General features: G+C 38.9%; 1 protein-coding gene across 12 annotated transcripts in view; it reads left to right on the top strand.

The window, feature by feature from the left end:
* The window catches only part of FGFR2 (fibroblast growth factor receptor 2), an 86352-nt gene extending 72812 nt beyond the window's left edge, over positions 1 to 13540 (top strand). For all 12 annotated transcript variants that reach the window (XM_064464296.1, XM_064464304.1, XM_064464302.1 and 9 more), the window contains 6 exons: positions 518 to 708; positions 3516 to 3638; positions 4912 to 4982; positions 6797 to 6934; positions 7879 to 7984; positions 11779 to 13540. In XM_064464296.1, coding sequence (XP_064320366.1) covers positions 518 to 708; positions 3516 to 3638; positions 4912 to 4982; positions 6797 to 6934; positions 7879 to 7984; positions 11779 to 11943 — 794 coding nt within the window. In that variant the 3' untranslated portion in view covers positions 11944 to 13540. The remainder of the gene's footprint in view (positions 1 to 517; positions 709 to 3515; positions 3639 to 4911; positions 4983 to 6796; positions 6935 to 7878; positions 7985 to 11778) is intronic.
* The last annotated feature ends 1351 nt before the right edge of the window (positions 13541 to 14891 follow it).

Genomic DNA, 14891 nt, shown 5'->3' with positions numbered 1-14891 from the left:
AGGGGTTTTACCCATGCCTGTTGTTCTGAATTGTCAGTCTTGCTTTAGTGGAACTTGTATCCCATGAATTTGAAATGAGCACTTTTTCTCTTTAAAGACCACAGTGTTTTTATTAAAAGCTAATTATGTCATGTAAAGTGATGCAGAATGGCATAAAACTCTGGAAATTAAAAAAATCTTAAGATGCACTTCCCCTTATTTGAGATCTCACTGCATTTTTTTGATTGAAAATGCTTGCTTTTCAGTACATGGCATGGTTTGGAAGGAGTAGGCACTGGGACAGGCTTTAGGTACCTTCAGCCACTAATGGTAGCTCTGCCGCTATCCTGCTATGGAGCTTTGGGCCAGTCACTTCCCCAAGTCTGGACTGCCTTTTCTTTCAAGTTGTGCTTACTGATTTCAGTTAAACATTTATTAATTCAGTTCATTTATTATAAAATGCTAAAAGCTTCTTTACACAGAAGCATTTTACCCTTTGACCTTACTCCAGTTTTCACATGTTTCTGTTTATCCAAAGGTCCGTTGTATGTTATAGTAGAATACGCTTCCAAAGGAAACCTGCGTGAGTACCTGCGAGCACGCCGCCCCCCGGGGATGGAGTATTCGTTTGATATTAACAGAGTACCAGAAGAGCAGATGACATTCAAGGACTTAGTGTCATGCACATATCAGTTGGCAAGAGGCATGGAGTACCTGGCTTCGCAAAAAGTACGTAGAACTGAGCAAATATTGCACAAAGCGCATGACGCGTATTGGTTTGGCACTTCTTTGTGTTCAGTTTTGTTCTCATCTTGTTTGTGTTCAGGAATTTGCTGGGAGAAGGCCTTTTCTCAAACAAGTTGCATAATCCATACTCTTGAAAATCAGTGGGAAAATTCATATGCTTAAAGTTTTTAATATCTGTTTAATGGCATTGCTAAAATAAGGCCCAGAATGGATGGTTAAAAGTAAATATTGTGTACATCTCTGCACTTAGAATTTTTCCTCTTTTCTGCGCTTGTAGAGGTTAGAGGGCAGGAATTGAGGTCTAATTTTGCTTTTATCCTTTCATTTTGAAATAGTAATTCTCAGTGTAGTAGGGTAGACGGGGAGAAATGCATGACACCGAGACAAAATATGCTAATGAAGTGTGAGTATTGTATAGGTAAAGCACCTTAGGATATCTCTTTCTAAGATTAATGAAACATTTGCCTGGTAATGGGCCATGTCCCAAGAAAACAGAACGGTTGTGAAAGGAAAAAAATATGAATCTTTTGATTGGCAAATCTTGTGAACAAGCATCCACCTGAGAAGCTCTGAAGTGCTTTTGTAGGACACTGCCAAGAAGTGGCGCTCACACAGATGCACGCGGCAAAGCCATTTCATCCTTGATCCTGTTCCTTTGCAAAAACACTTGATGAGCGCTGCACTGAACTTGACAAGATGTGAGGGACTGCACAAGGCAGAGGGCAGAAGAAAAACAAAGGCAGCGCATAGTAAAACTGCGCATTCCGCTTCTTCAGATATCCCACCATTTCTGTTTGTATTTCACTAGTTCTTTTCCCCTTAGGGATCCATTTACTGAGCTGGAATAATAAGAGAGCTGGTCTTCTGACAGTATTTCCATCATGCAGGAACTGTGAGAAAGCCAGTGTTTGATATTTCAATCCAATAAATGGCTCACTGAGACAAAAAAAGAGGTGGGGGAAAGAAATATGTAAAGAAGATTTTTGGGTGTCTACTTTTTGCCTTAAAAATTTTGTTTGTCTTACAAGCAACTGTACATTGGAGACGGGATGCTGTTCCTAAGTTGGATGGATGCTTTTTAAATTCTGTTGACATGTCCTCTCCATTGTTACAGTACAAGAATGACAGGGGAGCTCCAGATACAGGGACTGGCCCAGATCATTGCAGAGAGACGGCAGATCATTAGGGCCAGAGGGTTGGCTATGAAACCTGTCAGATATAGAAATCAATAATGGACCATTCTGAAGATAGGAAGAGTCTCAGCTATAAAACTGTAGGGTATGAGAAAGCAGAAATATACTGACAGAACATAACAGGGTTTGAATCATTTGGTGTATTCACTCAGAGATGTTACATGCCATTTGAGATGCTCTATGGTACCCCCAGCCTGCCACTCTGGAAAGGTGCAGACCTGCTGTAGGTCCTGTGTCGTCCCTGGTAGTCTCATCAAGATACCTTGGATATCACAGGCCATCTCAGATGACGACGTGTGCTTCTATTTGGGCAACTGAATTGAGTTCCTACTGTCTCAGAAGATGTTATTGAAGGGTTTTAGAACAGAGACAGGGAAGTAGGAAGGCTGGCCTATGTTGTTTCTGCTACCGTAGCATTGCTGGTGCTGAATTAGAAGCCTGACTTGATGCTGAAAGCATGCACTGTTGTATGGTCCTGTGCACATTAAGGCATTGCTGGAGCAGGTTTTTCCTGGCGGTTCCCCATGACTAACCCAGTGAGGAGCAGAAGCTTTGTAGGCTCATTTTACCCTTGCAGGATAAGAGATCTCAGAAAATTGCTGGGGCAAGTTATAATGCAAGAAAGGAATTGGCTGTTGTACAGTTTTTTGTAGAGGTTCAGTCCAGCATGTCTCTGCACATGCTGAAATAAAGAGGACAACATAAAGAGTAATCCAAAATTGGGGGGGGGGAAGGATATTTAACTTGAAAAGAAATAGAATGTCCCGGGGGGATTCCAAATACAATGTTTTTTACCATGCCTCTGCTGCCATCAACCCTAATAAGGCTGCTTAAACATAGGAATAATATCCAGAGCAGTTCACAACATCCTTTCAGTGTCAAGAATCATTTGCAAGCTTTCACGATAATGCTGACATGAAGGAAAAATCTCTGAGGAGATAATATTTTTAGTTTCAGTATCAAAGCTGTTTAAAAAGCAGACAGACTCTGTTATTTTAGGTTTGGGTGGTATGTTTTGTTTTGTTTTGGTTTTTTTTTTTAACTGTTATAGTTTTATGGCTGAAGTAAATACACACACCCTAGACACCTAGTTTAAAATTATATGCTGTGGATATATCTCATAGTAAGATCTCTTATATTAAAAATAGTTGCACTGGTCCAGACTGTCAAGTTTTAGCTCTGGTGAGATGATATAATTTAAGAGAAGGAACTTAATAAAATGCTCATTAACAGTATTTGTAATGAAAGTGCTGCAATGCCTGTACCTGGGCATGTGTAACTGAGAGTGAATCACAAACAGCATGGCACAGTTTGGGTCACCACCCAAGCTTCCAGCTTCAGCAAAATGTCTTAAATAACCAGGCTTTTTCTAAGAGGCTTCTTAGGGTTCATTGTTCAACTTGGAAACACCAGCTGAGGGGATGGATTGCGGTAATTAAGACAATCATATTTCACAGGCTTGTAGTAAATGTGTGACTTTCTCACCTTGTGATTTGGGTTAAAGTCTGTAAAGGAGACTTAGTTATGGTGTAGAGGTGATTTCACTTTTACAGCAGTTAATTCAGTGGGCTTTTTTTTTTTCTTTTTTTCCCCCAGTGTATCCATCGAGACTTGGCTGCAAGAAATGTTTTGGTAACTGAAAATAACGTCATGAAAATAGCAGACTTTGGTTTAGCCAGAGACATCAACAATATAGATTATTATAAAAAGACTACTAATGTAAGTGGATGTGGTTTTTGTCTCTGGAAACAAGTGTTTCTTTCAACGATTCACTTCAAAACTATGGTTGTAAACTTAATGGGCTTCTTGTACAGCAGCCTCGCTTTTCTTCACAGACAGAAAACAAGGATCAAGGACGTAAGCGTTTCTGTCCCCTTTTACAGTGTCCCTAACTCCAGTCACTTGAATTAAGTGGAAATATTCCTGTTGATTCCAGCTCATTTTGTACCAAGCCTAGGACCTTGGAAAACACTGTATAAACAGTGCTAGCAAGAACCATAATAAAAATCCTGTTTATGTGTGGTAATGCCACATACTGCTTTACACCTGTTGCCTGTACTTAGCTTCTTATATACAAGCTATGGCAGTAGTATCAAAGTGGTGTGAGAGGTTGAAAAAATTGATTTTTACTCCCCGCTCTGTCACCATTTTGCTATTTGACCTGTAACCAAATCAAGAAGATAAAATGTTTCAGATGTAGTTATTGGTGGCTGGTTTGAACAGCTTATATCTCCTTCTCAGGGGGATCTCTTAAGACCCTAATGAACTACACTTGGGTTTTGATGGGAACTTTGCAGAACTCATTCAGTTCTACTGGCTTTAATATTTAGTATAAATATTAATTATTATTATTAACAATCATGTTAAGTGGCTTATCTGTGAAAATAAAGCACTAAGTGATTAATGGCATTTTAATGGTAGTATGTGCAACTTCCAAGAGGCAGAGCAACCAGCTATGCATATGTCAGTACTGGAGGGATTTGCACCTTCTTCATATCAACTCTAGTGCAGTTCCTGGGCTCTGAGCAGAGCAGACTCTGTGTGCAGAGGAACAGGCAGTTGTGACTGCGAGCTTTGGGTTGCTGCAAAAGCTGGACCAGGAAAACAAAATTCTTGGGTTTCGTGGTCAACTTATTTTTGCAGGCAGGCCTATTTTTCAGAGGATTATTGATTGGTTGTTTTATCTTTAAAAGTGGAATGAACTTTTAAATCTTGATCTGCTTATCCTAGAAAGCAGTGTGGGAACTTTTTGGGAGCCCTCAATGCTTTTAATTTTTTCTTCAATGTTTATATCCATTTTTCTTAATGGTTTTCCTACTTTAGCCCATTTACTATTTTTTCACTGAAAATTTTCAAGGTGAATTATGTGCTGGTTTGCATTAGCAGACTGTTCTCTGAGAATTGAGCAATTTTTTTAAAACAATCGATGTTGAAATCGTCCTGTAAATTGCTACCATTTTAATTTTTCTTCCCTTCCCCATCAAACTTACAGGGACGGCTTCCAGTAAAGTGGATGGCTCCAGAAGCTCTGTTTGACAGAGTTTACACACATCAAAGTGATGTGTAAGTGGCCTTATTTGAATGGGGTTTGGGTGGGTGGGAAGGAGTGTTGTTTTGGTTTATATTTGTTAAAGTTTGGGATGTTTTAAAATGTATTTTCCTGTTGTCCTTTACCTTTAAGCGTTTTCATTCTGTTTCACATATTAATAGACGGAGCAGTACTTACCCTTAGAAAGTGAGGATTTTATGGTAGACTGCTAACCAGTGCTCTGTTACTAATCTGCCCAGCTTCAAAGCACATGAAAGGTGGAAAATGCTAACCTCTTTCTGTCAGTGCGGAAGTTTCCCCCCTTGAACTTATTTACGGATGTGCAGCTACAAAGAGTCTATCTAATTTGCTTGGCTTTTGACATACTCTGGACTTCCTTCAGGTTTGTTTTTTTTTTAAAAAAAAAAAAAAAAGAGGAAAGAAAGAAAGAAAAAAAAGCAAGCTCCTGAAAACTTGTTATAAAAATTTGTGCTAAGATTAGGTATAATAAAACATCAGCTGCGTATACGAGAAAATTTTTCTCTGATTTTTCAAGTGTTGTTGCTTCCCAGTTCACATGGAGTAGGAAATCATTGGACTCTGACACTTCAAAATCTTTTAATGTGTGCAGAGTTGCTGGCTGATGCAACCGCTCAGGATTTATTCCGCTTCCTATTACAGTTTCCCAGGCTCATCTAGAGTACTAGTCCACTTTGTGCTTGAAGTAGACATGTATTTTTTATGCAACGTAGTTGAAGATTTTACGGTTTTTATTTCTCAAAAAGAAGCTGTTAACTGTAAAGGGCTGGATGCTTCCCAGCACAGGTGTAAAAGTGCATGTCAGTGCAGGGTTAAAAAGAAAAAGGGCAGGGTGGAGAAAATAAGAGGTATCTCCTCTTTCTTTAACCTGGGTGCGCTTCCTGAGCTGCTCTCTCCTTAAGAAAAGCATTTACTGAGGCTTTTCCTACAATCTTTACATTATTTACAAAGGAAAATGTATACAGGTTAAGGGTGGATCAAACTTTTGTTTTAAAAAAACATCTTGGGCAAAATATTTAAGTGAATGTGAAGTAAGCTACTTCACTGGTTCAGGATTGAAAGTCAGTCTGAGCTCCTCAGCAGCCAGTGAGCACGAGTATTTCAGTGCTGGAACTCAGAGGCTCTTGGCCTCGTGGTTGCTTTGAAGATGGCTAAAGATAATATTATTGTAAGTTTGTGCAAACAGTTTACTAAAATACACTGCTGCAAAGCTAGGAGAGCTTCAGAGAAGCTCGGGAGCCAGTGCAAGCTCCATGCTGTTGCTTACCTGGCAGATCTGCCTGCTGAAGAGCCCTAGGTTGCCAGCAAGGCGTGATGAGGCAGGCTCTGGAGGATGTGGCAAGCAGGAAGGAAAACTGGCTTAAAATTATCCTATTTCATTTCCTAACAAGAATTAATTTAAAAATAAAAAAAGAGCAAAATGATGCAAAATATTTTTGTTTTGAACTGCCTGGTTTTTCCACAATATCCCACCACATAATTGCAAACCAACTCAGCTGTGAGTGTTCTGTAAATAATTAAGCTGTGAAGACGTGGTTCTTTGCAGTAGCCTTGGAAACTCAGGTGCTCAGAACATACTGGACAAAGGCAAGGAGTGTGTTTGAGAACCTGCTCAGGTCAGTCCCTGTTGCTGCCCATGCACCTGATGCACTTCACAGACAGATGTCCTGCTCAGGGTGGTGAGAGTCAGGCAGAGGCTGATCTAAGCATCTCCTGAGAGGGCCTGGCAGTCATTGCATCTGCTGCAGGCATGCCTCTGTTTTCAGCAGTAAGGCAGACCTTCTAATGCTGTTTTCTCTTTGATTTGTAGTTGGTCATTCGGTGTGTTAATGTGGGAGATCTTCACATTAGGAGGATCGCCCTACCCAGGAATCCCAGTGGAGGAACTTTTTAAGCTGCTTAAAGAAGGGCACCGAATGGATAAACCTGCCAATTGCACCAATGAACTGTAAGGACCCTTGCTTGCTATGTGAGGATGGAAGGGCACAAACTGTACTGAATTCTCGTGGTTAATGCTACCCCGACAGCATCAAACATTTTCAGAATTGCTTCACTCTAAAATTGTGGATGTATGTGTGAGTATAGATAGGTAAAGAAAAGGTCTTCAGAAAATGTTTGACACCAGATACTTTTTTATACACCATGCTGTAATCCCATTGAAAAAAGAAGAGATCATCTACAAGCCAGTCTTCGTCAGTGTTTTTATACCCATATTTGTTTTATTTTAATATCTCATTTAGGAATTTTCATGTTAAGGACTGTCGTGGTTCAGCCCCAGTTGGCAACTAAACACCACGCAGCCACTCACTAGGTCCAAAGCACAGCACTATGCCAGCTACAGTGAAGAAAATTAACTCTATCCCACCTAAAACCATGACAATGGCACACATACCACTAATCATATGTAAGGTACATCAGGCTGATTTTGTACATAACAAAACACATCTGGGACCTTCTGCATTAACACAGCATTATCTCCAGGTGATGAGGGGAGAGCGTTTTCCCTTTCTGATATTTCAGTATAGCCCTTAACCATTTCTAATATTTTTTCTGATTTTGGTTTCTTCACATCACAAAGACTGCAATCCCTAACATGGAAAAATATTTAGAGCATGTGTAATTTAATACCACTGAAATTCCTGGGACAGAAGGCTACAGAATCAGGTCAACAAAAAGGTAATCTAGACACTGGGCAGGAGAGATACAGGAGTAGACATGCATCTTTGAGGGAAGCAAGAGTATTGTGCAATTTTGGGAAAGTCAGTGGTCCATGTGCAGGGCTGTGGGTGCTCGATGGTTTACTTGTGATGAAGAACGTTGGCTGTGTATGAAAAGGTTTACGAGAAGGACGCGTGATTTTAATTAAGCCAAGAAAATGTGTAATTCTTACAGCTATATGATGATGAGAGATTGCTGGCATGCTGTGCCTTCACAGAGACCGACTTTTAAACAGTTGGTAGAAGACTTGGATCGGATTCTCACTCTCACAACTAATGAGGTAGGTAAATTGTTTCACTCCATAAGCTGCTGATCAGGACAAATGGTTCAGGAGACAGATGGAATTTATTCAATTATGAAATCCTGCTCAAGTTCTCTTCTTGTTCTCTTTGTCGTTGTCCTCTGAGGTTACACGCAGCTAAACTATGTATCCTGTGAAATCCTTGTTTTTTTGCCATTATGCCTAGATTTATGTAACTAAACAGAAACACATCTTTAAAACATTTTTCTTTATTTCTCACTGCATCTTTTGATGTTTTTAGCATAGCAGTATTGAGGGACTATGTGTGGCAGGTTGAGAAGCAATGTTTATGTTTCAGCATGAGTTTCATGTGAAGGAGAGATGTAGAGTTCACAGTGTTTTTCATTTATCGACTCAGTTTGATTCCCAGGCATGATATCTAGGTCAGAAGAGGAGAAATCGTCAATGGTAGATTTCAGATTATATGTCTGAGAGTGAATTAGGTTCACTGAAATAGCTGTCTGTGGAGGGAACGAGGACCCACAGGGAACGTGCAAACAGCTATCCAATTATCCAAAGGTCCTGCCTAACACTGCTATAGGTTGGGATATGAATGCAAAAAGGGTTTATTTGAAGAGCATTCTTTTAGACGTCTGAGGTATTATTAGTTTTAGGAAGGAACACACTGTTTAGGGTATTCATGCAGGAATCAGTCCTCTTATCACTAAATCACATGCCCCTTTGAGGAAGATCCCAAGTAATGGCAATGCTGAGTCTTATGGTAGAACCTTCTTTTGAGAGAAAATACTTGGTGCCTCAGAAATATTTTATAAATTCTTATCATTTCTGAGACATGATATGTATAATGAGAGGGGAAAAAAAAAAGAACAAAACCCTTACAGAAGAAAGTTGCGACAACTTGTTTTGATCATTTCAAAATGTATTTTTCAGATTTGCTATGATTATAGCACTTTTTTATAAGGGAGGGTGGTGAAAGGTAGAAAAAAATGATTTGGGTAGCTTTATATTGGTCCTCAACATGACTCTCTAATTTTTCAGAATTGTCAGAAAAATAACAAAGGGATTATTAAGCAGCATTAGGAAAGGCTGTATGCAATAGAGATGACAGGAGACCCTCTAGGATGCCATTCTTTATGATCGTCATTTGCCCAGTAGATCTGGCTGAAAAAGATTTCTGGCTTCAGTATCAGCTGTAAATTTACCTGGTTTCTGTTTTGTGAGGTTTACTCTAAGAAGTGGCACCTTCAGAGATGAGGCAGGAATATGCACTCCCTACGGAGTCGGTAACACAGCTCTGTGTACTGTTACCATTTCCCCCTCGTCCAGTACTGACTGCATCTTTTCATGCCTAATTTATGTATGATTTCACAAGACTGGTTGGAGGTGGGCTGGCTGCCACTGCGGAGTGCTGGGTGGCTTGGACTGGATATGCATTTGCAAATCAAGAGGGAGGTTCTGGGCTGCAATTCTGAGCCTGGGAAAGGATATTGCTTTTTGTTTGTGTGTGTGTAACCATCTTGCCTTCCCAATTCTGTACTGCTCATGGACCTGGAATGATCTCAAAGGTAACCTGAAAAGGCCTTTAGGGTTATATAAATTACTTTAGACTAGGATCATAGGGAAACGTCTGGAAGGAAATCTCAGGAACACATCCAGTCCTTCTCATCAGCCTACGGCAGGATCCACTATATGTTTGTCATTCCTGACAGATGTTTATGTAACTTGTCCTTAAAGATTTCCACTGCTGTATTTCCCCATCACCCCTTGACAGCAGATTGCTTTGTTTCATTAGTATTACTTCTTGAAAGTTTTTCCTAATCTCTAATCTTTCAACATAAGATATTGCTTTTGTCCTATTTACCCTGGACAAAGAAAGCAAATTACTTCACTTGTCTTCGCAGCACATTTTATATTCCTGAAAACTCATGTTCTCACTCAGTGTCTCCTGAGAACTATAGTGTGCCCCATTTTCCTCCATAGCTTGTGCTGTGATTTTCTGTAATCTGCACAGTTTTCCTGAATAGCGGGTCCTTCAGGCATCAGTCTGACAATACTTCTGCTTACCCACTCTGCAGCGGCACTTTCTCTTTCCCCCCCAAATGACACTGTTCATACAGGGTCAGCCTGGTTTGCCCAACAACTCAAAAATAAAATTTGCTAGGGCAGCCAGTGGTACCTTCTTCTGCATTTGTGCAAGAAATTATTTCTGCTTAAATGGCAAAGTTTTGCTCCTCTCCATGCTTGAATCATCACCTGTTGTTTTTTTTTTTGTTGGCCTTTGGGTTTTTTTGCAGGGGATGTTGTTTGTTTTTTGTTTTTTGTTTGTTTCGGGGTTTTTTTCCCCTTTTTCTCCCCCTGCCCAAAGACCCTATCCCCCATGTTTCCCAGAGTAGCATGCAATGCTCCCCTGACCGACATAAGCAGAAGTCACCAAGGGTCAGCCTCATGGTGGTGGTGTAATATTGACACCAGGAACCATCTTGATACTGGAAACTTCTTATGCCCCTTTATGTGACTCTGGCCCTTGATGTTGGATAAGGAGGCTGGGGAAGGGATAAGGATCCCACCTTCAATATTGAATTCATAACTGAATTGTATCAAGCCTTTTGATATGATGAGTTCTGGCTGATATCCCATGAGAAAGCCCTGTTTCTTCAAATACTGGAATATTTTTCTTCTTCTGTCTGTCTAGAAAGTGGTTGGTTGTTTCTGGTCACATAGGACTGGTTTGCTAATATATAAATAAGGGTCAACAATGTCCTCATGAATCTTTTAAAAGTCTAGGCAGCAAGATAGGCAGTAGTCATAGATCCAAACTGCCTTCTCTTGCTGTCTACTGTATGGGTCGGCATTTTAAAACTTACATGCCCCCGTCTTTTAAAATTATGACCATTTTTTAACTATAATATGGTAATGATTGAATTTCTGACTGAAAAAAACATGTTAACTGAAGAACTAAATTACCCCCAAACCTAAGCGCAGCAGCATGAAATACTGACTGAGGTGGAAGACTTGTCTCGTCAGTACGATCATAACTTGTGGTTTAGCAAATGAAGAGATTGTGTTTAAATGAATGCAGCTGCCTTTAGAAGTTGAAAGAGAAGGAACATTTCAAGGGGAAAAATATCTTTATTCTCCTGCCAAAACTGTTGTTTCTAGCAAAGGAGCCTTAACCCAAAACTTGGATTCAGCAGATATTATTTCCTTTTCTAATGACTGCTTTGGTCATGGCTACTCTGTGACACACACACACACTTGCACACACGTATGACTATGTAGTGTAAAAACCCGAATCTAGTTAATTTAATTTTGTTTTTCTTTTGGTTCTTTTTTGCACATATGCCACTGCCTGTTTAAACACAAATTTAATATCACAGAATATAAAACAGATATTCAAACTGACCAAAGGAATATAAAGTTGGAAGTATCTTTCCCTCTGCAAATCATTACCATGTGCTAAAGAAAAATGGTTCTATTTAGGATGAAATTTCATTTTTATCATTGCAAGTGAAAAGTCCTCTTTTGATGTGGCTGGTATGTTTATTTCCACTGACGCGGCTAATGCTGGGGAAGTTGGACTTCAGAAAAGTACCGTGTTATTGGTTTGGTTTTTCTTTCTCTATTCAAGCTCCTTGTTTTAAGAGATATTTAAGCAACAGGCAGTTTTGCATGCAGTTGCGTTACAGAAATGAGTGTCATTTTTAAACTGTTCTTTTAGCCACTATATAATCAAGCTAAATCAGAGCAGTGGTAATATGTTGGTCTCAGTTTTACTCACTGTCTAAAAATACGATTTGCTTCTTTTGTCACAGGAGTATCTGGACCTCAGTGGGCCTCTCGAACAGTATTCACCTAGTTACCCTGACACAAGGAGTTCGTGTTCTTCAGGTGATGACTCTGTCTTTTCTCCTGATCCAATGCCTTATGAACCTTGTCTCCCCAAGTACCAACACATGAATGGGAGCGTTAAAACATGAAAAAGAAATCATACCGAAGAACACAGAAACAAGAACATCAAGCTACCTACCATATACACCACAAAATCTTTTCTCCAGGACTGTAGCGATTCTGCATGTACATATGAACTATGGAAGGAAGAAAAGAGGGGAAAAAAAGGGAAAAAAAACCCCAGCAACTTGGAGGAAAGCAGTCAGAACCTACATAAAGAATCTCATACTTTGCAACTTTTAAATATTCCCAACGAAGAAGGTTTGAGCTGTGTCTAGACACTCATCACTATCAATTTTCTGGCTTCCTGTAAGCTGCAACAAACTTTGTACAATGGACCAGTGGGACTTGAGGCAAACTCTGGGTCTGCCTTTCTTGTTTATTTTGTAATATTTGGAGAAAATATATGTTGGCACACACTTACAGAGCACAAATGCAGTATATAGGTGCTGGATGTATGTAAATATATTCAAAATATGTATAAATATATATTATATATATTTACAATGAATTATTTTTTGTATTGATTTAAAAATGGATGTCCCAATCCACCAAATTAGTCTCTTTTTTTAACAGCTATTTGCTAAATGCTGTTCTTACACAGAATTTCTTAATTTTCACCATCCAAAGGTGGAAAATACTTTGCTTTCAGGGAAAATGGTATATCATTAATTTATTAACTAATTGGTAATGTACAAAACAGTTAATCGTTTATAGGGTTGTGTTTTTGTAATTTAAATGTCATTTCTATGCAGGCAGCACAGAGAACTAGTAGATATATTGCTCAGACTTTACTAGTTTTCAGATCTTTAAAAAAAAGAAATATTTACAGTATATAACTAATTTTGGGGAATTAAACTTTTGATTTATTTGTGTTTAAAAACTGCAGTGTCAGATGATTGTTCTTATCAAAACCAAATCCTTTAACAAGAAAGTCTTTTATTCTCAATACCTGTCATTTTAACAATTTAACTCTTTAGGAATGTTTCCCACGGCCAAAAAGCAGAATCATCACACACGAGAGTGAAAATATTAAAGAGGGTTCCTGAAGTAAGGAAAGGCATGAGTTAGTCTATAACTAGCAGAACGTACTGCTCTGAAAGGAGCTGAGCTTCTACCCTGAGTTGCACATGCATCGAATTAACTACAGTTTTCTTCCCTGAGCTGGATAATAGATTCCAGATCTTCTGGCCTGGATCTTTTGTCTTTTAGACTATCCCTCTATTGTAACTTAAGTTAAAAAGAGAGAAGTTGTTTATAATGACAATTTGCCATAGGAATATCAGCGTCTTTTTAAGGGATTAATTCATGCTGACTCCAGTATTTCCTTCTGATCTATTCCATAACAGTAGGGATAGCACTGGCCTCTGCTAAAATATCGCTCTGTTTTGTATCTCTTTACAGAAGTCTTGTGTTTTTACTTCCAGAACACTCACACTGATACGGCCATGCAATATGAACGCAAATTACACTGTTTTATGTGGTGGTGTTGTTTGTTTGTTTTAGTGTTTTGTTTTGTTTTTTAAATTGGGTAAAAAGTATTAAAATCTGTTAACTTTTGTACTGACAATAAAATGTTTCTACAGATATTAATGTTAAAATTACAAAATAAATGTCATGCAGCTTTTTTTTCCTAATCCTTTGTGTCATACAAAATGGTTTCCTGAACATCAAGTGATGGAACACGTCCAGAAAGGCTTCCATTTGACCTTATCCTAGATCCTATATTACAAAGCAATTCTTTCAGGACAAAGACTTTTTCTTCTGTCTTATAAAACATCTGCTCCTGAATAGCATGGGTTATTTGAGTAAACATACATACAATCTTTGGTGTTTGTCAGGTGGGACACTATTTTCTACAAAATGGTTTGAAGTGGAAAGACATGATGGAAAGACATATTCATGGAAATGGTATAAAAGGGGTTTTTTTAACTTGAAAACAGAAGGAAGACACACCAAACTAACTAGTGCTTGGGACAGAAATGGGAACTTTATGGTCACATTACTGCTGCAGGTTAGCCAGAAAAGGTTATTTTATTGAACCTGGTCTTCACCACACTCTGTAAAAGTGCTCCAGACACCAAACTATTCTTTGGTTTCTTTTCGTCTTTTTCTGCTTTGACCAGAAATCCTGCACCAATCCCGAGAAACTTTCTAAAAAAGTGCCTGTTAAAAACTGGTGTTTTCCAACTAAGAATTATCTGATTGAAAAAAATCCCACTGGCTTTACTAAAAAATAACAATTGCCTTTCCCCATGACATCTATTACTATTAGCAGCAAGGGCAGCTACTGTCTGCAGAAACCACAATATTCTTAATGACACATGTCTGGTTTTAAGATTCTCTTAGCGGGTATTGGAAGATTTTGAATCTTGCTCTGCTTGTATTGAAATGAATTTAAAAGCATCTTTACAACTTTGATAACTTTTTTAAGTAAAAGTATGTGAACACTCAGAAACACGATCGAAAGGAGCTATTAAATAATGTAAACTTATTTGGTTACCCTGATTTTGTTTTAAATAGTTCATTTGCTTTTCTTTTGTTCATTTTTGGTTTAGCTCTCAAAGATTTAGGTTTGCACCTTGGAGATAGACCACAATTTCACAAATGTTGGCTGAGGTATATCCTGCCACTTTTCTAATTTTATAGTTTAATCCCTGGATTAAGCTTGTGTTCTTTCCTGTGTTCTGAAGACCTTCTCCTCCATTGCCTGTGGGCTAATTTCCTTCTATGAAAATGCTGGCTCTAGAGCAGGGCACAGAAGCACTTGGTTTCTGGGGGAGAAGCAGAACGTCCTCTGTGTGGAGTTGCAAGTGGAAATCAGGCAGCAGAAAATAAAACCCAGCATTGAAACTTGTCTGAAGGGGACATATTCTTTATTGCCTTGCCTGCCTTTGGCTTTCTCATGAGAAGAAGGGGTTATGAATTTGGATTGCCAGCTCATCGAAAAATAAAGTCGTTAATAACAGGAGCAATA

Source organism: Phalacrocorax carbo, chromosome 12, assembly GCF_963921805.1.
Source record: "Phalacrocorax carbo chromosome 12, bPhaCar2.1, whole genome shotgun sequence".
Classification (NCBI taxonomy): Eukaryota; Metazoa; Chordata; class Aves; order Suliformes; family Phalacrocoracidae; genus Phalacrocorax; species Phalacrocorax carbo.
This window is presented reverse-complemented; position numbering and strand designations above follow the sequence as displayed.